At 33.0% G+C, this 23780-nt stretch overlaps 1 protein-coding gene across 4 annotated transcripts; it reads left to right on the forward strand.

Moving 5' to 3' along the window:
• Window positions 1-5597: 5597 nt before the first annotated feature.
• Window positions 5598-22909, forward strand: LOC134685509 (uncharacterized). 4 transcript variants are annotated; one of them, XR_010101300.1, is made up of 10 exons: window positions 5598-6222; window positions 7149-7240; window positions 11283-11399; window positions 11948-12004; window positions 13173-13590; window positions 14717-15023; window positions 15605-15804; window positions 16403-16606; window positions 17519-17613; window positions 19622-19721. XR_010101300.1 is itself a non-coding variant. In XM_063545266.1 (9 exons), the coding sequence occupies exons 5-9, from the start codon at window positions 13486-13488 to the stop codon at window positions 17558-17560; spliced, it is 858 nt and encodes a 285-aa protein (XP_063401336.1). In that variant the 5' UTR covers window positions 5598-6222; window positions 7149-7240; window positions 11283-11399; window positions 11948-12004; window positions 13173-13485; the 3' UTR covers window positions 17561-17702. The 4 variants fall into 4 exon arrangements, 2 of the variants coding, with proteins under 2 accessions (XP_063401336.1, XP_063401335.1); XR_010101301.1 differs by having other exon boundaries at window positions 7158-7240; XM_063545266.1 differs by lacking the exon at window positions 19622-19721 and having other exon boundaries at window positions 17519-17702.
• The last annotated feature ends 871 nt before the right edge of the window (window positions 22910-23780 follow it).

Below are 23780 nucleotides of genomic sequence, written 5' to 3' on the forward strand. Positions count from 1 at the left end.
ACGAAGTGTGTTCTAACGTCTGTCAAATATGAAATCGTTTTTGTCAAGTCATTGGGCATTTATTTTCACACAGGATCGTATGTAACATTATGCACATAGGAAAAATAACAGACCACCGGCGTAATCTCTTTGACAATTGTATTTTCACCTTTTAAACAAGACGAAACAAGCCTACAGATTATGTTTGCTAACATCCCGTTGGAAACAAAATCAATGTTTAGACCTAGTATTTCGTACATCCGGCCGTAATGGCGTGATCATATGTTAGTCACATATGTTTCACGTATGACCTGAAATGGTTAGAACTTAAGGACAAAAACAATTTTAACTAGATTTGCGATTGCAAGCAATAGCGGATGGCACCCTTCCCCTATTGCCAGGTGAGCGGTAGCCATGGTAACGGCGGCCATTTTGGAAATTCCAAACTCAAAAGTCAAGTCTTCATTAGCTGAGCAACATCTGTTATAAGTTTCAATACATTTGAAGCATTTTGAAGTTTTTTGTATTTTTGCTGTTTCCATGGTAACGGCGGCCATTTTGAATATTCCAAAGTCAAACCCCCACTGCAATTTTTCCCCTCCATAATCATATACCATTTAATGTCTCTAGAACAAATTTAACATTGATGTTCTGGAATGTTCTGTGAAAATTCAAAGTTTGGACCTTTTAGCATTGTTTCCATGGTAACAAGAGATATTTTGGAAATTCCAACGCCAAATTCCACATCTTCCAATGTTGCTCATCATTACTGTGAAGTTTCCTGAAGTTTGGAGCATTTTGAGAATTTTGAAATTTTTGGTGTAGTTCCCATGGCAACATAGTAGTTCCAATGAGTGCCAAAATCATCCAACACCTGTATATAGTGGGCACCTACATTGTATTAAAATATAATGTTTCTGAGTTCAAGCATATCCAAACAGTTCACCAAAACAAAAGACAGGATTTTTTCACATTTGTTCTGTTTCCATGGAAACGGTAGCCATCTTGAACCATTCCATGCTTACTGCAACTCTGCACATGGGGGTCCTTACTATAGAAGAGTTCCATCAACATTCGTTCATTGGATTTCGAGAAATCGCCTGGACAAAATTTGTTGCAAGAAAAATAATAATAAGAAAAAAAAGAAACGTAGAATAACAATATGCCACCCCAACTCCGTTGAGGGTGCCATAATAAATAACTGGACTTCTGTTTCGTGTGAAATGTAACGCATAACGGCAACGTAATTTTCTTACTTAATTATTACGAAGATCAAAACAAGAATACGTAAATCATCTCGGATTTACCTGTTTGAACATCTCGCGAGAGTTCATATTTGCATATTGTTTTTAAGAAATCTATTACAACAAAGCAGATTACATCATCTAAAAATTGCATTACGAAATCGGACACAAAAATCACGCCACTGTTCTTACATCTGCTACATAAATACTTATAGTTCTCGGCATTTTCTTATCACTATTCTTATTGGTCGATGTTCTTTGTTATTTGAAAGCAAAAGTTAGGAATTTGCCGGTGACGATTATCTATAAATCAGTCAGCGTTATGCTCTTCGGAAGCAATAAGTAATGTGAGAAACGAAACAAAAATACGGTTGTAGAATCTTTGAAATTCGTATATTTTAATTTTTTTTCTAGGGAAGAGTAGCATACACTTGTATGTTGATAAAAATAATGGCATCTTTAGATGTAGTTGCAACTTTTCTTACAGTAATTCACATTTTATCACTTTTCTATAGTTATAGGAAACGGAGCCCAATAGCAAATTATGACAATATAGACAATATTTTATTGGCACAAACGCATTTACAATAAATGGTAATGACCGAATGGATAAACAATTTGCTATACATGGTAGTAAAATACAAACAATTATATATATATGTGAATAAACGATTAAAGGTATAATGAAAATCTATTACAATAGATTACTTCTTGCATTAAAACAATTTGTTACGAAAGAGGAAGATAATTTTAGTGCCTTATAGGATGTATTATTAAGTATGAGATTTATTATATTTTTATCACACAATGTGGTTACACTTTTTCCTGTAATATTAAACATTTTTAATACAAAAGACTCTCTAATACTGGAGTAACCGCTACAGTGTAGCAACATGTGCTGTTCATTTTCAATTTCGCCACTTTTACAGATTTCACAAATTCTTTGATCTCTGGGCATTTTTAAATATCTTCCTCTTTCAATGGCAAGGTTATGAGCACTAACTCTTAATTTACATAATGATGATCGATCTGATCTATTTTTTAAAGCATCAACATAACCTGCCCGTTCATTAATTTTGTAGACACTCTGGAAAAATATTAATTTAGAAGATGCTGAAATATTTGCATGTTGTTCCTGAAAACCCTGATCAGTTAGTCTTTGTTTTATGAAACCAAACAGGGGTTTAATAGTAAGGTTATCATTTGACAAATAAGATAAACCTAAGTTTTGAATAATAATATTTAACTTTTTAACCCATGGGTTGCTTTTTTTTGTAGCATTATATATTTGGTGAACTAAACTTCCTTCTGAAGTGATTAAATGATCCCAGAATTTAATGCTAGATAACATTATCCTATTTTTCAATGGCAGTCTTGCAAGTTCGGAACGACATGCAACATTCGAGGCCTTACAGTGTACTCCCAAGATTTCTTTAATAAATTTTATATGCAACTTTTCGTAGGCATCACTGTCTTTAAATGTCGAAATAATCCCCCAGATTTCACTACAATAAAGGAGAATAGGGGCTACTAAGGAATCAAAAAGTTTTTCCAGAAGTTTACAAGGGTTATCTAATCCTATTGTTTTCTTTATTTTAAAATACGCTTTCCTAGCTTTTTCCATAAGCGAAGTGATGGCGACATTAAAACTGCCATTATATCTAATATTTATACCCAAGTAACAATAAGTATTAACTGTCTCTAAGGATTTGCCATTATAATAAAATTCGTTCAGAAAAGACTTTCCGTTTGAATTAAAAACCATTACTTTTGATTTCTCTGTATTGACTTGCAATTTCCAAGAAGAACAATAATTACTTAATGTATTGAGACAATTTTGCAAACCCTCTTTGCTATCAGATAATAATACAATATCATCTGCATACAAAAGTGCATTTAATGAAACATCACCAACTACAACTGGATCTGCATTGATATTTTCCAAGTCTTTAAGTATGTCGTTTATAAAAAAATTAAAGAGAAGAGGACTCAATACATCTCCTTGTTTAACACCACAGTTTGATTCAAACGATGGGCTAAGACCATTAGAAAATTTAATTCTACTTGTTGTATTGGAGTACATTGAAAATATTATATTAAAAATATGTTTTGGTACATTACTTTGTAGTAGTTTATGAAATAATCCTATTCTCCAAATTGTATCAAACGCTTTTCTGAGATCAATGAAAGCAGCAAATATTTTTTTGTTTTTGGCTTTATAATTGCTGACAATAGATTTTAAGGAAAAAATGTGGTCTGCAGTTCGACTATCTTCTTTAAAGCCAATCTGGTTATTACTTATTAATTTGTTTACATTTATATGAGCAAGTAATCGAGAGAGGATTATTTTATTAAACAATTTTCCCAGGTTTGAAGTAATGGATATCCCTCTGTAATTACCAGGGTCACTTTTACTTCCCTTTTTATGTAGGAGTACTAAAAATGATTCATTCCAAACTTTTGGAAAACTTCCATTATTCAAAATTAAGTTAAATAGCTTTTGTAATGGTTTTGTTAAGACTGATATTCCATTTTTCAACATTTCATTTGAAATAAGATCAGTAGCTGTGCTTTTCCCATTTTTAAGGGACTTAATTGCCTTTACAATCTCACTTGTTGTAATTTGTTCCTGAAAGTCATTAGCCCTGTTGTTTTTTTGAAAATCATCAAATAATGTTTCAAAATTTTTGAGAATTTTTTCTTGGAATGGGTTAAAACTCTCCTCCGATTTGTTTAGTTTTTTAAAATAGCTGATAAATTCATCTTGTGCAAACTGTACAGAATCTTCATTATTACAAGATTTACTTAGTTTTTGTAAAAGATTCCAAAATGTTTTAGGATCTTTATTAACATTTGCACTTATCTCAGAACATATTTTATTTTTGTATGATCTTTCTGCCTTTTTACAAGCTCTTCTATACTTAGAGCGGCAGGAGTAAAAAGATTTTCTGTAAGTGTTATTATATGGAAATTTGTTAACCAGTTTTTCATAACTTTTAACTGTTTTGCGCAAATCATTACAAGAGTCTGAAAACCATGGCTTTCTTTTAGATTTTATTTTTTTTCTATTGGGCATTTTGTTTACTAATTTTGCTGATTTTTTTGAGCTTTCGTATAAAATTGATGTTAATGATTGTACAGCTGAATCACTGCTTTTAAAGGAATTATTTGTAAATAATGCTAATTTAGTTTTATTTTCTTTACTGGAGATATCCTTCACATATGTCTCTATGGCTCCGGGTGACCAAATAAATTTTCCTGGAAGGGGATCCAGTTGTGTTTGGTTAACAAAATTTGTGGAACGGAAAAAAGTTAACAATGTACAACTGATTGGACAATGGTTTGATAGTGACGTTAAGTCATGTATTTCAAAATAACCAACTAAGCTAAGTAAATCAAAAGACACAAGTGTATAATCAACAAGACTGCATCCATTATATGTTATGCATGATTGTTTACCATGTAAATCACCAATCGTTCTACCATTCAATATTGTAAGGCTTGTTTCTTTACAAAGATCAAGCAAACATCTACCACTATTATTAATACGTTTGGGGTCAAGATTATTTCTTGGCATTATACTGTCTTCTACATAATAATTATCAACTACATATGGTTGTTTAGATTCATCAAATAACACATAGTCTGGTGAGGTATTTGTGTGGGCATTAAAATCACCTTGCACCATTATATCTCCTAGTTTACAATATTTTTCAATATCAGACAGTAAATGTGCATATACAGAGTTAATATCCGGTACATTACAACTGGAGTTTTCAGGCGATACATAAACAGCAGCCAAGTATATATCTCTTTTTAAATTAAAAAATGTATGATCAAGTATAACCCAAGCTATATCAGAGTGATCATTATATGGATTGATTTTACTCCATTATTTATAGATTTTTTTACAAATATGTTGATACCACCAGAATGACGTCTGGCTTTTTTGTGTTTTTTCCTACTACTTGAGGATATCAAATTAAATTCTGGTAAACTTAATTTTGGATCAGAATTACTCCAAGTTTCTACAAAACTGACTATATGAAACTTAGAAATATTGTTTCCAGAAAGTAAGGATCTTGTGATTTATCTGTGGTCAATCCTTCAATATTCCACATAGCTGTCTTGAGTGAATAATGAGATGAAAAATGTTTTGGCATGATTGATGAATTGACAATGTAATTTATTTAGGGATGTTGGGTGTGTGAAAATTGAAAATATATATGGTCCATATGTCATGTTGCCATCTTGAAAATATATGAAAGTATATTTAAAAAAGCAGAGGGTGTTTGCCTATATCAGTTATATGAAATTGTTCTCTAAAAATATGGTTTTATTTCTGTAAAAAATTAGAATGGGATCATCAAAACATTTCGAGAAAACTGGTTTTTAAATAACCAGTTTTCTTTCAAATTTGCTCTAAAATTATGTTTGAGTTGTCTCCCTTTGACAATTTTGGAACTCTCCTGTTGGAAGTACAAATAGGCGGGAAAACATAAACAAAGTTCCAGCAGATGATAGATCCAGTTAATTTAGTTTTACAGAGAAAACTGTTGATGGTGATTGTCATGTAGTATTTAAAAACTGTGGTTTAACTTATAACAACCCTTGTATGATTTGCCATGCATGATGGCAGGGTTGAATGAGTGCAGAACTTGTAATTTTTCTAAATCTTCCCTGCCAGATTTTCCCCATTTGGAATGTTTATCTGAACTGTATACCATTGACACTTTCAATACCGAGGATCAATCTATTTTTTTGACTTCATGTGGTATTTCACCAGGAACTGGGTTTCTATTGTTTAAGAACATTTGTTCTTCACACGTACGTGAATTTCGAAATGCATACAAGAAACGATGTATGAAAAGACTCTGCAGTGTACCAAGTGTTGTATGTTATCATTCAGGCCAGAACTGCAAAACAGAAAGATATATATCATCTCCTCAAGTGAAAACTATATTTAACAACACTGGAATTGTTTTACCTGTTGGAACTGGTAAGTACGAAATTTATTTAATGCAGGTTTTCATGGGGTGACCATTAAAAAGGGGGTCATGATCATAACACTTTCTCTTACCTGCAAATTCCTAGAAAAAACAAAATTCAATGAAACTTGCATAAAATCTTTCATGTTTTAAGCATACAATTGTCATTGTGCACCTCCTTTCTATCACAATGATTTTTATGGTGGTCCCATGCACCGGCCATATGCCATGATATTGCATTGGACAAAACATTTACTAGAAATACAAATTTTATAAACCAACAGCCATTTGCTAATACCATATATGTTACTTATTTGGAGTAAACTTTCAAATTATAAAATCTGTCTCGGTGTGTCAATGCCTACAATGTCTACAGTAGGTCTTTATAAAGATTTATAGGAAGATGTGGTGTGAGTGCCAATGAGACAACTCTCCATCCAAATAAAAAAAAAAATTTAAAAGTAAACCATTATAGGTCAATGTATGGCCTATTCATGCATTGTTTATCATCATTACAAATGTATGTATTATGTATTCATCCTGTATGCATTTAGCTTGCCTTCCATCTAACCCACAGTATTTTTCACTATATATACTTCAGTATAAAGTCACAAATTCACAATGCCTTATATGAAAAGAAAATCAATGAAAGGAAGTTAAATTATTTCAGCATGTTACTTTTACAGCATATTTTATATTGGCCTTTTTAATCACCTACAAAACTTAATAAACTTGATTAAGTCTAAAAGAATAATTATATATCATACAATATTATGTACTTGTGCATCTATTTTTTTTACACATACATGTATGTACCAGGGTATGTGTTTAGGAGTCTCGGATTACATGTAAATTCAAAAATACACAATCATGACAATATTTTCATCTATGATTTTGTTGAGGCAACTTCAATGATATTATTTTTTTTTAAATTCAGCATGTTCAGGTCTTTGTACAAAGTGCAGAAAAAGTCTATTTAAACAAGCTCAGTGTGAGGAATTATCTTCAGATGTTTCTAAAATAGTGCAGGTAAGATCAAATATAATTATGTTTTCAAGGAAAATCTTGTAAAAGTAAACAACAATTGAGTATTGTCTGCGGTATACAAAATAAAATTGAGAATGGAAATGGGGAATGTGTCAAAGAGACAACAACCCAAACAAAATAAAAATAAAAAAAACACAACAGCAGAAGGTCACCAACAGGTCTTCAATGTAGCGAGAAATTCCCGCACCTGGAGGCATCCTTCAGCTGGCCCCTAACAAATATATACTAGTTCAGTGATAATGAACGCCATACTAATTTCCAAATTGTACACAAGAAACTAAAATTTAAATAATACAAGACTAACAAAGGCCAGAGGCTCCTGACTTGGGACAGGCGCAAAAATGCGGCGGGATTAAACATGTTTGTGAGATCTCAACCCTCCCCCTATACCTCTAACCAGTGTAGAAAAGTAAAAGCATAACAATACGCACATTAAAATTCAGTTCAAGAGAGGTCCGAGTCTGATGTCAGAAGATGTAACCAAAGAAAATAAACAAAATGACAATAATATACTGCACTTTTAATTCAAGGAATTTTAATATGCTAGTAGTACTGTTTATGTTGAAACACCTACTTCAACTTTTTATAAATCACTTTTATTCATATTAGTATCAGATGGCAGATCCAGAAATTTTCATAATCCCTTGAACTGACCTAAGGGGGAGGGGCTCTGCAGTCATGCTTCAGTGATTCCTCACATACTCAACCAAATCCCCCCTTTTCCTGATACACCTATGCATATTAAGTACATCTTTGTACATTAATATATATATATATATATATACAACTCGTCTAAACATCAACCCAACAATGTTAAATCTGTAAATTTGCTTTCGCAAATTTTTGGTTCTTCCCTCGCCGGGATTCGAACCCATGCTACTGTGATATCGTGACACCAAATCGCCTGCACTGCAGCCGTCCCGCTAGACCACACGACCACCTGGGCTCTCAAAAAAAGAGCTTTCGGTGGCCATATGTTACTTTTCCACGTCAGTTTTAATCTAGCGGCGTACTACAGTACATGATATATAAGGCATGAAGATGTTATGGTTACAGATCAGCTAAATTATCTATAGTAAAGGATCCTACAAATTAATGTAAGATACAGTCACAGAAAATAATTATATTCATAAGTACGTCTGAGTCAGTGACAACCCTACAACAGATGTATCCATCGGATCGCCATCAATGATGGTGATACATGGCTGTGTACATAATGTATATACAACTCGTCTAAACATCAACCCAACAATGTTAGATCTGTAAATTTGCTTTCGCAAATTTTTGGTTCTTCCCTCGCCGGGATTCGAACCCATGCTACTGTGATATCGTGACACCAAATCGCCTGCACTGCAGCCGTCCCGCTAGACCACACGACCACCTGGGCTCTCAAAAAAAGAGCTTTCGGTGGCCATATGTTACTTTTCCACGTCAGTTTTAATCTAGCGGCGTACTACAGTACATGATATATAAGGCATGAAGATGTTATGGTTACAGATCAGCTAAATTATCTATAGTAAAGGATCCTACAAATTAATGTAAGATACAGTCACAGAAAATAATTATATTCATAAGTACGTCTGAGTCAGTGACAACCCTACAACAGATGTATCCATAGGATCGCCATCAATGATGGTGATACATGGCTGTGTACATAATGTATATACAACTCGTCTAAACATCAACCCAACAATGTTAGATCTGTAAATTTGCTTTCGCAAATTTTTGGTTCTTCCCTCGCCGGGATTCGAACCCATGCTACTGTGATATCGTGACACCAAATCGCCTGCACTGCAGCCGTCCCGCTAGACCACACGACCACCTGGGCTCTCAAAAAAAGAGCTTTCGGTGGCCATATGTTACTTTTCCACGTCAGTTTTAATCTAGCGGCGTACTACAGTACATGATATATAAGGCATGAAGATGTTATGGTTACAGATCAGCTAAATTATCTATAGTAAAGGATCCTACAAATTAATGTAAGATACAGTCACAGAAAATAATTATATTCATAAGTACGTCTGAGTCAGTGACAACCCTACAACAGATGTATCCATCGGATCGCCATCAATGATGGTGATACATGGCTGTGTACATAATGTATATACAACTCGTCTAAACATCAACCCAACAATGTTAGATCTGTAAATTTGCTTTCGCAAATTTTTGGTTCTTCCCTCGCCGGGATTCGAACCCATGCTACTGTGATATCGTGACACCAAATCGCCTGCACTGCAGCCGTCCCGCTAGACCACACGACCACCTGGGCTCTCAAAAAAAGAGCTTTCGGTGGCCATATGTTACTTTTCCACGTCAGTTTTAATCTAGCGGCGTACTACAGTACATGATATATAAGGCATGAAGATGTTATGGTTACAGATCAGCTAAATTATCTATAGTAAAGGATCCTACAAATTAATGTAAGATACAGTCACAGAAAATAATTATATTCATAAGTACGTCTGAGTCAGTGACAACCCTACAACAGATGTATCCATCGGATCGCCATCAATGATGGTGATACATGGCTGTGTACATAATGTATATACAACTCGTCTAAACATCAACCCAACAATGTTAGATCTGTAAATTTGCTTTCGCAAATTTTTGGTTCTTCCCTCGCCGGGATTCGAACCCATGCTACTGTGATATCGTGACACCAAATCGCCTGCACTGCAGCCGTCCCGCTAGACCACACGACCACCTGGGCTCTCAAAAAAAGAGCTTTCGGTGGCCATATGTTACTTTTCCACGTCAGTTTTAATCTAGCGGCGTACTACAGTACATGATATATAAGGCATGAAGATGTTATGGTTACAGATCAGCTAAATTATCTATAGTAAAGGATCCTACAAATTAACCCCGCGAGGGAAGAACCAAAAATTTGCGAAAGCAAATTTACAGATCTAACATTGTTGGGTTGATGTTTAGACGAGTTGTATATACATTATGTACACAGCCATGTATCACCATCATTGATGGCGATCCGATGGATACATCTGTTGTAGGGTTGTCACTGACTCAGACGTACTTATGAATATAATTATTTTCTGTGACTGTATCTTACATTAATTTGTAGGATCCTTTACTATAGATAATTTAGCTGATCTGTAACCATAACATCTTCATGCCTTATATATCATGTACTGTAGTACGCCGCTAGATTAAAACTGACGTGGAAAAGTAACATATGGCCACCGAAAGCTCTTTTTTTGAGAGCCCAGGTGGTCGTGTGGTCTAGCGGGACGGCTGCAGTGCAGGCGATTTGGTGTCACGATATCACAGTAGCATGGGTTCGAATCCCGGCGAGGGAAGAACCAAAAATTTGCGAAAGCAAATTTACAGATCTAACATTGTTGGGTTGATGTTTAGACGAGTTGTATATACATTATGTACACAGCCATGTATCACCATCATTGATGGCGATCCGATGGATACATCTGTTGTAGGGTTGTCACTGACTCAGACGTATATATATATATATATATATATATATATATATAAAAGTCTATAAAAAAGACCAACCAGCAAATTTACTATGTACCGGATCGTCTAGAATAGGCGATACTATGCAGATAAGGAAAAAATTATATCAGTCTAAAGATTTGCACAACGGTACTGATATAAGGTGTTATTAAACGAAAATGTTGTTATAAAATCGTGTTGACAAATATTTCGGCTCAACAAATGGCCTTCTTCTTGTGTCACAAGTTTTAACAATACTGATACATAATGTATAAGGTGTGAAAATAGATCAGTGATAATACAGGTAAGTTTTGGTCGATTATATATATAGACTGCATGTCAGAAAAAATATGAAATTTAGGCAGATAATGATACAATTCCAAATTTATAAAATATGGCCACCAGAGACAGTACATGATTCTAATTTCTGAGTTTTTCTATAAAACTTCATGCCAGGTATACAATTATAAAACTTTACAAAATTGATGTCAAACTTCAATGATATACATGTTTAAAAATAGCTAGAGGGAAGTCATTTAAAATATACACATTTTTCCAGGGTGATCAGCATTCCTATTGGAGACAAGAGACACATATATCTGACCATGAAATGACAGATTATGTACCAGAATTTAGCAGCAGAACTACAGTAGATAGCTATAGTCAACCTGACCATGTATGTTTACAATTGTATACTTTCAAATCCAAATACTATAACTGTGACACATCCAATTTCTGACAAACAAAAGCTTTACAGCTAATTTTCTAATGCATGTAGGGTAAGACTTTCAGTTTGGTTTGCTTGCTGGCTTTGTTTGCATAGTGACAATTTTAATTGAATTACTTGCAATCAAATTTAAATATGATATGTACTGCTTTGATAATGCAGGCCTATATTGTTTGCAGATGTCAATCTTAATTACAATGCTTGAGCTAACATTTATACAAACAAAGCAAACGGGCTAGCCAAAGTTGTACTCTACAAGCATTTGGAAATTAGCTGTAATTCTTGCATATACATATACATGTACATGATGGTCAAACAAACTTTACACTAGATAGTGGAAGAGTGCCCGTCACTGCCAATGAGACAACTCTCCATCCAAGTCACAATTTGTAAAACTAAACCATCATAGGTCAAAGTAAGGCCTTCAACAACAACACAATTTGCAAGTTTGAGCCTGATATTAAAAGTAAATGCATTTCTTTATTGAATGTTTGCAGGTTGAAGCAGATGAAGAGCATACATGTATGTCTATTACTAACAGGAGAAAAAGAAAGGTAAATACCATGAAATGTTTTTGATAGAAATGATTAATATTGTATATCAGATCAAACATGTCATACTTTTCCATATTTAGCATTACAAATAAGCTATTATTTAAAAACAACTAGCCCCACCATCCTTAAATTTTTCAAGCTACATGTAACATGTAGTTAAATCAGTAAAATCTTTGATTATCTACAAAGTTATATAAAAAAAATGTTCATCTTGTAACAGTGTTAAGCAAAAATATATGTTAAAAATAAAAAAAGAAGATGTTGTATGATTGCCAATGAGACAACTCTGCACAAGATACCAAAATTACCCAGCAATTAACAACTATAGGCCACTGTATGGCCTTCAACAATGAGCAAAGACCATACCGCATAGACAGCTATAAAAGGCCCTGAAATGACAATGTAAAACAATTCAAACGAGAAAATTAACGGCCTAATTTATGTACAAATAGGTCAAGGTCAATGTTGTTGAATGCATTACTGTTTTAGATTATAGCGAAAGTTTAAAAATATGTCAAGTTACTTGAAGATAAAATACTCTTGAATTTAGGAACATGGAGTATAAAAAAATTACAGTGGCGGATCCAGGAATTTTCATAAGTGGGGGCCCGCTCCAGTCACGCTTCAATGATTCCCTATTTAAGCAACCAAATTTTTTCCCAAAAAGGGGGGGGCCTGGGCCCTCTGGCCCCCCCCCCCCCTAAATCCGCCTCTGAGTTAAAAAAAAACATGATGACATGTACATGTGTAACATACAACTGAACGTGTAAAACAATTATTATGCCCCATTAATGTGCATTATGATTCCTTGTCTGTGTGTCCGTTCGTCTGTCATGTCTGTCTGACTGTCCCACTTCAGGTTAAATATTTTGTTCCAGATACATGAAGATATTTTGATGAAGTTGAAGTCCAATCAACTTGAAACTCATTACTCATGTTCCCTATGATATGATCATTATCATTTTTATGCCAAATTGGAGTTTTTATGATATTTTCACTGTCCATTAAACATAGAAAATGACAGTGCAAAAGGGGCGGGGCATCAGTGTACTATGGATACATTCTTGTTGGGATTTGTTTTTTCATAAAAATATCAGTTTATTAGTCACTCAACCTTATTTTCACACTACAGTGATCAATGTCAATTAATGTACAATGTAAATTACAGGCGGAAGAGTGTTTAGATGATTTAGTCCTCAGTCGGGGAAACAGACCAGTCACTTCCAGGGGGAAGTCAGGTTTCAGAGGCGTCAGTTTGTGTGATTGAAAAATTAGATAAACTTAATGAATTTTTAAGCCTGTCTGGAATTAGTCCAGTAAAGAAGATCCAGGGACCTTTGGAGAGTGCTAGTGCAAGAACCATTCAGAGATATAAACTCAAGGCTAGGCAGTGCCTTAACTCTGTTTTTGAAACAATTTGTCCAGGTGAGGCACCATTTCTAGAAGCTGAACTTTATCCAGAATCATTGAAAGACAATACCATGAAGACTCTTCTAGAAATATACACTAAGGCTGATACATGGATGTTCAGACGACAGGTCTTATCTATCCTCACTGAGCAACTTAACTATGATGGATTAAGAAAGGTAAGGATTATTCTTAGATAGAATTACATGTACTATATTTTTTGTGAAGGTTAATTTAAGACTAAATGTCTTATATTTAATATCATCTGTCCTTGACCTCGTTTTTATATTTCATTATTCATTCAATCATTGTAAGGTTTTTGTGTTTTGGTCGGTTTTCCAAATACTTAAAGCAATAGGTCAGCTATATATGTTTAGTGTATGGAACAATTAATATAATTGTAAAGTGTACATGTCTGTCTTTAAAGTATTATCTGACTTGAAGTCATTTTCATGGTTAATTGGTCATTGAAATTTTTTGTTAAATTTGTCAGTTTGTTAGATTATATTTGATACTTTAAGCAACAGGTCAATTGTATTTAGTGTTTGGAAAGATTGTTAGGGGCAAATGTCTGTCAGGCCTGCTTCATTTGACTATATATATCTCATACAACATTGATTTTGTTTATAAAAAAAGATGTGGTAGGGCTACCAGTGAGACAACTCTCCACAAGAGACCAAATGACACAGAAATTAATAACTTTTGTTCATTGTATGGCCTTCAATAATGAGCAAAGCTCATGCTTCAAAGTTATAAAAGACACCAAAATGACAAATGTAAAATAATTCAAAGGAGAAAACAAACAGTCTAGTTTATATACAAAAACTTAGTTATTTGTTACAGTCAACATCTAAGAACCCCAAGAATTCAAGAATAAAATCCTATTGCAACGACAAAATGTTACCAATACATAATAATTACGAGAAAAACATTATAATTGTATAAAAATCAGTTGAAAAAGGCTTTTCAGATTGGATACAAATAACATACATCTATTAAACAAAAACAGAGTGCACATCTTATATCCCATCAACAAAATATCCTAATTACTGATCTGCGAGTACTTAAAATCATCAACAGCTAGTTCAACTAATAATAAAAAAATCATGCATCTAAGAGTACATTATTTTTAGTTTAGTTAATGTGATAGTTGCAAAAGCTTCATGTTACAGACTTTTAAAATAAATTCAATGATAAGGCAAGGGAAATAGGCAAAACTTCTAAGTGAGTGCTCTGCTCTTTGTGATTTCAAATACAAAAGTATCTAAAAAGAAAAAACTCATGTTTTTATTTTCTTTTTTACAGATGATTCCTAATATTACACAATGGAGGTACTATGAGGCTAAAAGACACACAGACAAGTCAGGTGCAGGACAGCCAGTTCAGCCCTCAAAACAACAGAGAGAGAAGTTTGATGCCAAATGTTTAGACCATTTTATAGATTTTATAACATCTAATCAAATCATTAAGGACCTACCATTTGGGGATAAAACTCGAAGATTATCAACTGGAGAGATCAGAAATATACCAAATGTAGTTCGATCCATTGCACCAGTTTCCATCATCAAACAGTATAACCAGTTGTGTGAAGAAGATCAGGTTAAACCTTTAGGTAAGTTTATCGTAAACTAAAGAAAGTCAATCCTTATAATACAGATACCCAATTTTCCCCCACTATTAGACACAAAGGGGCATAACTCTTTAAAGGTAAATGCAAATTCAGCCTACAATTAAACTTGACATAGTATATATGTAATTAGTATCATAGATTTCGTCCACATATGCTTTATAGTTATATCATAATTTGAAAAACAGTGAAGTCTTGACCTCGGAATATTGTAGGAAATAATTTGATAAAAAATGGAACATTGTCATGTCATAAAATGGTACACACCAATTGAGACACATAAGGTAAAAAAATAAAGTTTATTATTGTCATTCTAAATATTATGTAGTCTTACATGCCACAAAAGGATGCATTATGTTATACAGACTACAGTAATATGTCTTTCTATGCACAAAAAGACTATATAATACATGTAAGGTGCATATGCAGAACATGTAAAAATTTTACTCTAAATCTGCATTACCAGTGTACAATGGGCTTTATTAGATTAAAACATATTTTAACATTGATGTGCTTTTGATTTAAATTTATCAATAACATCTTTAAAATGTTGATTATGTTTGCAGGCACAAGCACCCTATATAAACTTTTAGATGAGTGTGCAGCATCAGTGAGAAAAAGTATGGAAGGACTTGACAATTACATAACAGAGGGAGGCAGGGCTTTTGTTGAGTTGGAGAAATTAGTTGTCCTATTACCTGAGGATAAACAAGCACTGAAAGCAAGACTTCAGGAGGCAAAGCAGTACTTAAAAACAGATATGAAAGTAAGTGTTTTTTTTTTAATAATTTGAGCATTTTCTTATGTTATTTAAAATTACAGCAGCGATGATGTAATAGTTAGTATGTCCACCTTAAATAAAAGAGATTGTGGGTTCGAACCCTGTCAGGGTCAGTCCAAAAACTAAAAAAATATTTTTGCTGATTCTCTGCTTTATACATGCCTCAAGGATTAAAAGAACAAAGACTGGTAAACTGATTTTGAATAATGTGTTCAGGTGCAAGTGAGGAGATATGTCTTTTTGTGAACTTTTCTGTTATGTGTTAGCACATTAAAAAATTCCACACTTTTAACATAGCATTTTGGAGAAAAAAACAGACTGCTGGCCCAGAGATTGATTTGTTCGACATGTCTCTGTAAACTGTTGTCCTGTGAGTTAGAAAATTAAAAATCTGGCTTAATCAATATTTGATGGTCTAGTACAAAGCATGACTATTATTCATTAATCATAACAAAGTCCTTTATATATGCATCTTTCTTGCCACTGGACACTAGACAACCAATAAATGTCATTGAAGGTATTTTAGGAAATTCATTTGCACAAAATATTATCATGAACATATAGTTTAGCTTTAAATTTTCAGATTCATGTGAGACAAACTTCAACAGTTGCTGACCATTGTGCACCATATGCTTTGAGCACAAGTGATCCATGCTTTAGAGGAGTATGTGACCATGAACATGACAGCCGATGTGACAGCTGCTCAGATATGGCAGATCTGTTTGATATGTTACTAACAAAAGTTATTGCCAACACATGGGAGAATAGAGATTCAGTGCTTTATACAGTAAGTTCCAATCCATCTCTGTGTATAATTAGAATTAGATATGTTGAAGTTAACCAATAGGAAATTTTACTTCAGATAAATTTTATAATCAAAATATATCATTTGTCACATAGAAAAAAGTTAATAGTGAGTTAAACGGACTATAAATTTGATTTTTTTCTGGTAAAACATAAAATAAAAATGTATTTGTTTTTCAAATAAAAAATTGTATGTTGGGTATAATTATACCCCTGCTCTAAAAAAGGGGGGGTATACTGTTTTACCTCTGTTTGTCCTTCCGTCAGTCAGTCCGTCTGTCCCATGAATATTTTTGTCGCATTTTTCTCAGGAACTACAATACAAGGATTTCTGAAATTTGGTTTCAGGGTTTATCTAAGTCAGATATACCGTGTGATGCATTTTCAGATTGATCACTTGACAACTTCCTGTTTACCGAACACTTGTATGATTTTACAATATTAATATTATTCACTTGCGGCGGGGGTATCATCAGTGAGCAGTAGCTCCCAGTTTCACTTGCTTTTTTAGCAGTATGTGAACATAGATCTATAACTCATTTGCCTACATAGACAATAACTGTTCAGTGTCTTTGAATATCAGCTGTATTTGTATGAGGCTAGGAAACAAGTTGTATGTATGCACTTTTAGCGAGTTTCGTGAAATTTTCTTTGTCCAAGGGCCATTATTCATTTAAAAGAGTGTCAAACATGATCAATGATAGTTTTATAACAGCTATCAGTAATTTTAAAACACTAGTAATAATGTATTTTTTATTTTAACATTTGAGTGAGCAGTTCTAAGATACTTTATTGTGTCTACTATACAACCTCTAAAAATTTGATAGAACTTATGTAAAGCATGACATCATTGGAACTGCCAAGATTTTAAAATTTCTTTATTTTTGTTTTGTAGGTCCCTGTGACAGGAAGGCATCTCACATCAAGTCTTCAATAAAAAGATATGTGAACGAAGGGAATGATGTTGTTACTGCACAACAAATGAAGCAGGTTGTTATAATATACTTATATAATAGTTCTTGAAAAACTGGTCATTATCGTGATATATGGACTGCCCACAGGACAGTGGTATTGACTAAGATAGTGATAATGACTGAGCCGAAGGCGAGGTCATTATCACTGTTGCAGTCAATACCACTGTCCTACGGGCAGCAGTCCATGTATCAGGATAATGACCAGTTTTTCAAGAACTATTATGTTTATTTCATTGAGAAACCATCTTTTGAAAAATTCTCATAAATTCAAAACGCGTAAAGTGAACTTGAGTAGTTGTATGATTTCTATAGCTAAGAGTGAAGACCAGTCGTAGTAATACCGTGCCATTCATTTTAGTCATACCTGTCAACTCACCCGTTTTTTGCGGGTGACACCCGTTATTTTCACCTCTCACCCGGGAGTTTTTCTTTACCCGGCGGGTCCCGGGAATTTCTAACATTACCCGTTTCACCCGGATTTCTGACCGGAATTGTTTCCGGTATTTAGAAGTAATACGACCTTCCGTTTTATCGGTCTTTTTCGATGTAACCAAAAGTCAAAATGTAGGACTGTTTTTCACTACAAATCCAAATGTTGATAAATTTCATGCTTTGTTTAACTCAGACAATTATAATGTAATATTCAAAGCTGCAAAATTTTGTAAAATCATACTTTCTTTAGTAAAATGATTGAAGTTACTGTTTATATAATATGTTCGTCTTCCATATATTTGGAAATGTATATCATGTATATATGTTAACTTGTTCATTTAATCAACCTATTTTGTTATATTGTGTTAAATTGTATTCAATTGTATTTGTTCACATACCCTGGTTAAGGGTCTTGAGAAATAAAAACTTGAATGAAACTTTAAACTTGTTTACCGGAGCTACGTAACGATATTTTCAACAAGCTACAAGTAACAAGATGAGTTCAGTGACTATCAGTTGACCCCATTATTTAGATGAACTTCCACTTTGCACTTCCCCTGAAACTGACATTGGTACATTTTGGGGAGAAATGTCCAAGTTTCATGACATTTTTCTTAACAAGCCAAGATTTTTTTTGTCAAAACTTGCTAAAACATTACTGGTTTTGCCAAACAGCAATGCAGACAGTGAGAGGGCATTTTCTTTAGTAAAGAAAATAGCTACAGAGTTTAGGGCTGATCTTAATAAGGATACACTGTGTGCTCTTCTTTCTTGTAAAATGAATACACATTTGCATTGCTATGAACTGAAACCAAGTGCAGTTCTTTTAAAGAATGCCAAGTCTGCTACTATGGAATATAACAATAGTCTGAAATAAACTTGTATACATGTTCTAACTGTTTCATATACATATTGACTATATAAATTATATGTAAACATATTTTTGTTCTTCAATTTAGCCCGCAAAATGTCGTACGCGTTATGACCTGAGATTTTTTTTCTCAATGCAAGTCATGACCTGACTTTTCATTTTCAGAGGTTGACAGGTATGTTTAGTGCACGTCCAACCGGTCCATATCATGTAAAAGTTCATTAACGACTGGTTTTCTGGTCCGTATTGTTCTGTTAATGACCGATGGAATTTATTACTGAAGATTAATGAATGTCATGTGACCCCTTTTTATCCAATAAGAGAATCTTATTCTCAACCGATATGAAATAATAATTTTTTTTATTCACTTCAGTTTGTATTATTCCTTCTCTGATGCATTTGTCATCACTCATTTACAATTGTTATAGAGTAAATAACTGAACCAATTATATAAAAATGGTGTTGCAGTCATCATTTATTGGTGTACAAGTATCTAGTTTGTATCAATAATAAATTTTAAAATAAGATTTGGTATCGTGTTTCAAAAGCTTATACATTTGATGTTATCCCTTATTACCGTAACTAGAGTTACCTCCCATTTTACTTCAACATAAAGCTGGTGATCCTACAGTCATCTCCTTTGTGAGAAAACTAATAAATGTTTTAAAGACACATTCCCAAGTTTACTCTTGAATTATATTTTTAATTAATTTTGAAATAGGCAATTGACCGGAACCAACAAGGGAAATATAAAGTGAAAGTTGTGAATGCTGTGACCAACCTTGATAGTGGAGCCAATATTGTAAAAAGTAACATTCCAGAGATTACTTCTTTGCACAACTTCAAGTTTACAGAAGATGCTCTAGTTGTTTGGAAAGCATATAACATTGGAGAGGGTAAGATTTCACATGATTTAAAAATCTTCATTACAAAAAAGGGAATTTACGCTTGATTGTCCTTTTGTCAGACTTATAGTTCAGGATAATAGAGAAATCTTTCTTAATGTGGAGAAATTGGACCCAAAATGGCATTTAACATTATGAGAATAAATAAGTAAATGTGGTATGATTGCCAATTCATCAACTACAAGTTTGTATATTTTATACACATCCTCTTAAATCATTTTTGTAAATAAAGATATTATGTTTTAAAAAATTTATATAACTTTTTAAGAATAGCAAAAACAAGGTTTTATGTTTACTTTATTGTCACTTTTTTCCTTATCGGACATTTCTCCATAACCAGCAAACTGATTTCCATTTGTGAATTAATTTGAAAAATGTATTGTTTAGAATTGAGAATGGTCTTAGATATAAAGAGTTACATGCATCATTTACTTTTATCACACAGGTAAAAGGATTCTATGGACAAAACTCAAAAGCAATAGCAATAAAGAACTCTCTGTTGTTTTAGACTGGAGAGATGTTGCTCTTACTAGATTCCAAGAAGGTATGTTATATTTAGAACTTTCAAAGAGGGTGATAGATACCAATGGAACACAATCAAACTTTTAAAAATTTATTTAGAAAACAAAATGACTCTAAAACATTTTTTAAAAATCGAAATCGACATAACAAAACAATCTAAAAACTGAGCAGCAAGAACTCCACAAAAAAATGGATTGATTGCAAATGCTCTAGAAAAGTAGCCAGATCCTGCATTACATGGAGCACCTGTCTTACTGCTGAACACCTGTATAAACTTATGTTGCAAATTTCATATGTTGGTGTCATTTTTAGAGGTAGTTACTTATTGATTAGGAATTGACAAGTGGTATAAATTAGTGCATAAGATGTGTGTTTCAACTAAGAATGTCATGTTTGAAGTCAATACAAGAACACAATTTCTTAAACACTTTTTCATTTCACACCTTGTTTAATTGGTATGTTATAAAATCACATGACATTTTTAGATAAAAGTGAAAAATAGGATAATTTTAATTGCCAAAAAAACCCCATATCAGTTCTACAAGCAAAGTAAATTTCTGCCAAGGTAAAAACAAACATTAAGAAAAAAAAATGAAGTTACAGAACTATATATAGGTCTTTGACTCAAATGTTTTGTTTTTTTCCATTTCAGATGAGAATGAAAGTACTGACATGAATACTCAGATAAAGAAGAGGGCTATTTTTATGTGTCCAGTAGAAGGTTGTGTCAGGGAATTCTCAAACTTAGACAACCATTTACTGTTGGGAAATTGTGATTACAAACTTGAAAAACAATGTTTGACCAATCTTGCCATCACAATTTATTCCAAAAAGATCAATGATGGTTTTCCATCATCAACATCAGGTCAGCATGGTCAGAGATCAGAGTGTGGAAATAATATTTTAACAGAGGGTGATTATATAAATCCAATGGGTTGGGCTTTAAAAGGCAAAAGGAAAAAGACAGTTTTCTCTACTGCACAAAAGCAGTACATGAAAGAACAGTTTGACATAGGAAAAAGAACAGGGAAGAAAGTTGACCCGTTTTTTGCAGCTGAAGAAATGAGGAAGCTTAGTCAATTTGACAAGAAAACCTTTCTTTCTGGTCAGCAAATTGCTAGCTATTTTTCAAGACTAGCTCAGCTGGATAGAAAGGCAGATCCGGGTGACATACTTGCAGCCAAAGAAGAAGATCAGAAAACATTACTGAAAAAAGAGATAATGGACAAATTGAACAAATAATGACAAAACAATTCATAAGGATGTTTGCTCCTCTTATTATTGTAATGACTACCAAATGCATTGTGTTCTCCAGTGAATATTTCCGTTTTATGTTGCATTGACTTTGTCGGCGAATATTTCCATCTGTAACAAAATATTTTGTAAATGTCTCCTCTGATATCTTTACATGGATTTTCTTTATGTTTGGTTTTATGATATATGAAGTATGTTTTACAGTCTGATTTTTCATATAATGCCTTGTGTGTTAACATAGAATGTTTCATAATGGTTATGCAGTTCATTATTATTCAATTTAAAATATATGTTTTGATATGATTATGGCATTCAAGAACGAAAAATTTACAGGATAACTTTTATGACCTTATTTAAAACTTGGTGATTGCGTATACAACCATAAACAGAAAGTTTATCATTCATCAAAATAAAGGCTTGCTGTTTATGGTTAACTATTGACATTGACCCTCAATATTTTGTCATATATTTGATTCACATGAAGGTTAATATAAGAAGAAATTTCTATGTTTATTGTAAATGTTTGAAATTGATGTCACCTCCAGCATAGAGTTTACATATATTGATCAATAATTAGAGCCCACTCAAACTAGAAGTGATCATTCTGTTAATCTTTCCTTCCATCTTTATCTGTAACAATTCATGTGGACCTTCAGTGTTTGGGTTTTCATTTTATGTATGAAGTAAAACATAATAGCATGAATTGTTCAATAGCTATTTTTTGTTTTATTTTTAAATCTTGAGTAATTCCATAAAGTATATATCTTTTTGAGACATTTTCATTACCAAAGCATGATGTAACTAAATATTACCGCAAGACTTTGACTAATTATCTTAATTTATGACCCAAAAAACAAAATGGCTAAAAAAGAAGATTTCACCTTGAAATTAAGGTCAAAGGTCAAGGTCATTCAAGGTTATGATATTTAATCACATTAGTTAACTGGCAATGCAGCAGCATATCTAATATCTAAGATATATATATAAAAACAAGATTTTTACTCTCTAAAAAAAATCAATATTTATGGATTCTTGTAATTATCTCCCTTTGAAAAAGGCAATTTTTGAAAATGTCTGAAAATTTTGTTTAGTCAGATCCTGTTGACTTTTTTACATTTTTGGATAACATAAACAACATTTTCTCATGAAGTAATAGTATTTTTGACACAAGCCCTCTGCTTTTCATATTTTTGATATGAACAAAATACTGAAAAATGGGTATAAAAATATCCACGAGTACATGCTTTTTGAAGTTGGATAAAAAAAAATGTTTTCAATCAGGACTGATATAGGTACCATTCAATTTTGTTCAATAAATGTTATTCTTTTAGTAGTTTGTTGTCATTGTATTGCCTGTGAAGCTATAAAAATTCTGTCAACATCATAAAACCTTGAAAAATTCAATATTTTCAGTGTAAAATATCACCTTTAAGGGGGCTGCGTGGTTGCCATGGCAACCATGTTGATGATCAAAATTTTGAATATTTTTTTTGAGTTAGCATGATGTTTGCATCAAGTATACACAGTTTCATGAAGTTTCAGTACCATGCCTGCCAGGCTGTATATATGAAATTTTGGAGGTTACAGAGAACTGGCCTCACGGTCATAAAACTTTCGAGCATGATTTTTGTTCTCAGACTCGAAAATTAACCAATGAAATTGCTGGATTTCATGTTTCGAGCATGATTTTTGTGCTTCGAGCACTGAGCAAAGTTTTATGACTTCAAGGCCAGGTCTTAATATGTGAGATAATTCATGAATGTGATGTATAAATTTGTGACAGAATAGTGTATTTATGGTTGCTTATGTTTGTGTTTGTCGTTGATTCTCGTTGTTTTTGTTTCATATCTTTAATTTTTTTTTCAACAGCCTTTATATACTTTATGCTGGATGTTTCAATGTGAAACAATATACCATTTTATCAAGAAAATTAGTACGTATGCTTCTTTTCATTCAAAATCATGACTTTTGGAAATTGACCCTCCCCCTTCTTTTCTTGGTCCTCTACAATTTAAAAAATAATTAAAATTTAGCCTGCGTTTTAAGAAGATATGATGTGTTCCATTTAATAAAAAGTAAAGTACTGAATACTTGGTTATTTTTTAAATTTTTCTGTAATAGTGTGCAAAACAAAATTTTTGATATACCCTGAAATAAGTCCCCTCTTAACCCCTTTTGGACACTTTTTTCAAAAGTCTA

The sequence above is a fragment of the Mytilus trossulus genome, chromosome 9 (genome assembly GCF_036588685.1).
Source record: "Mytilus trossulus isolate FHL-02 chromosome 9, PNRI_Mtr1.1.1.hap1, whole genome shotgun sequence".
Classification (NCBI taxonomy): Eukaryota; Metazoa; Mollusca; class Bivalvia; order Mytilida; family Mytilidae; genus Mytilus; species Mytilus trossulus.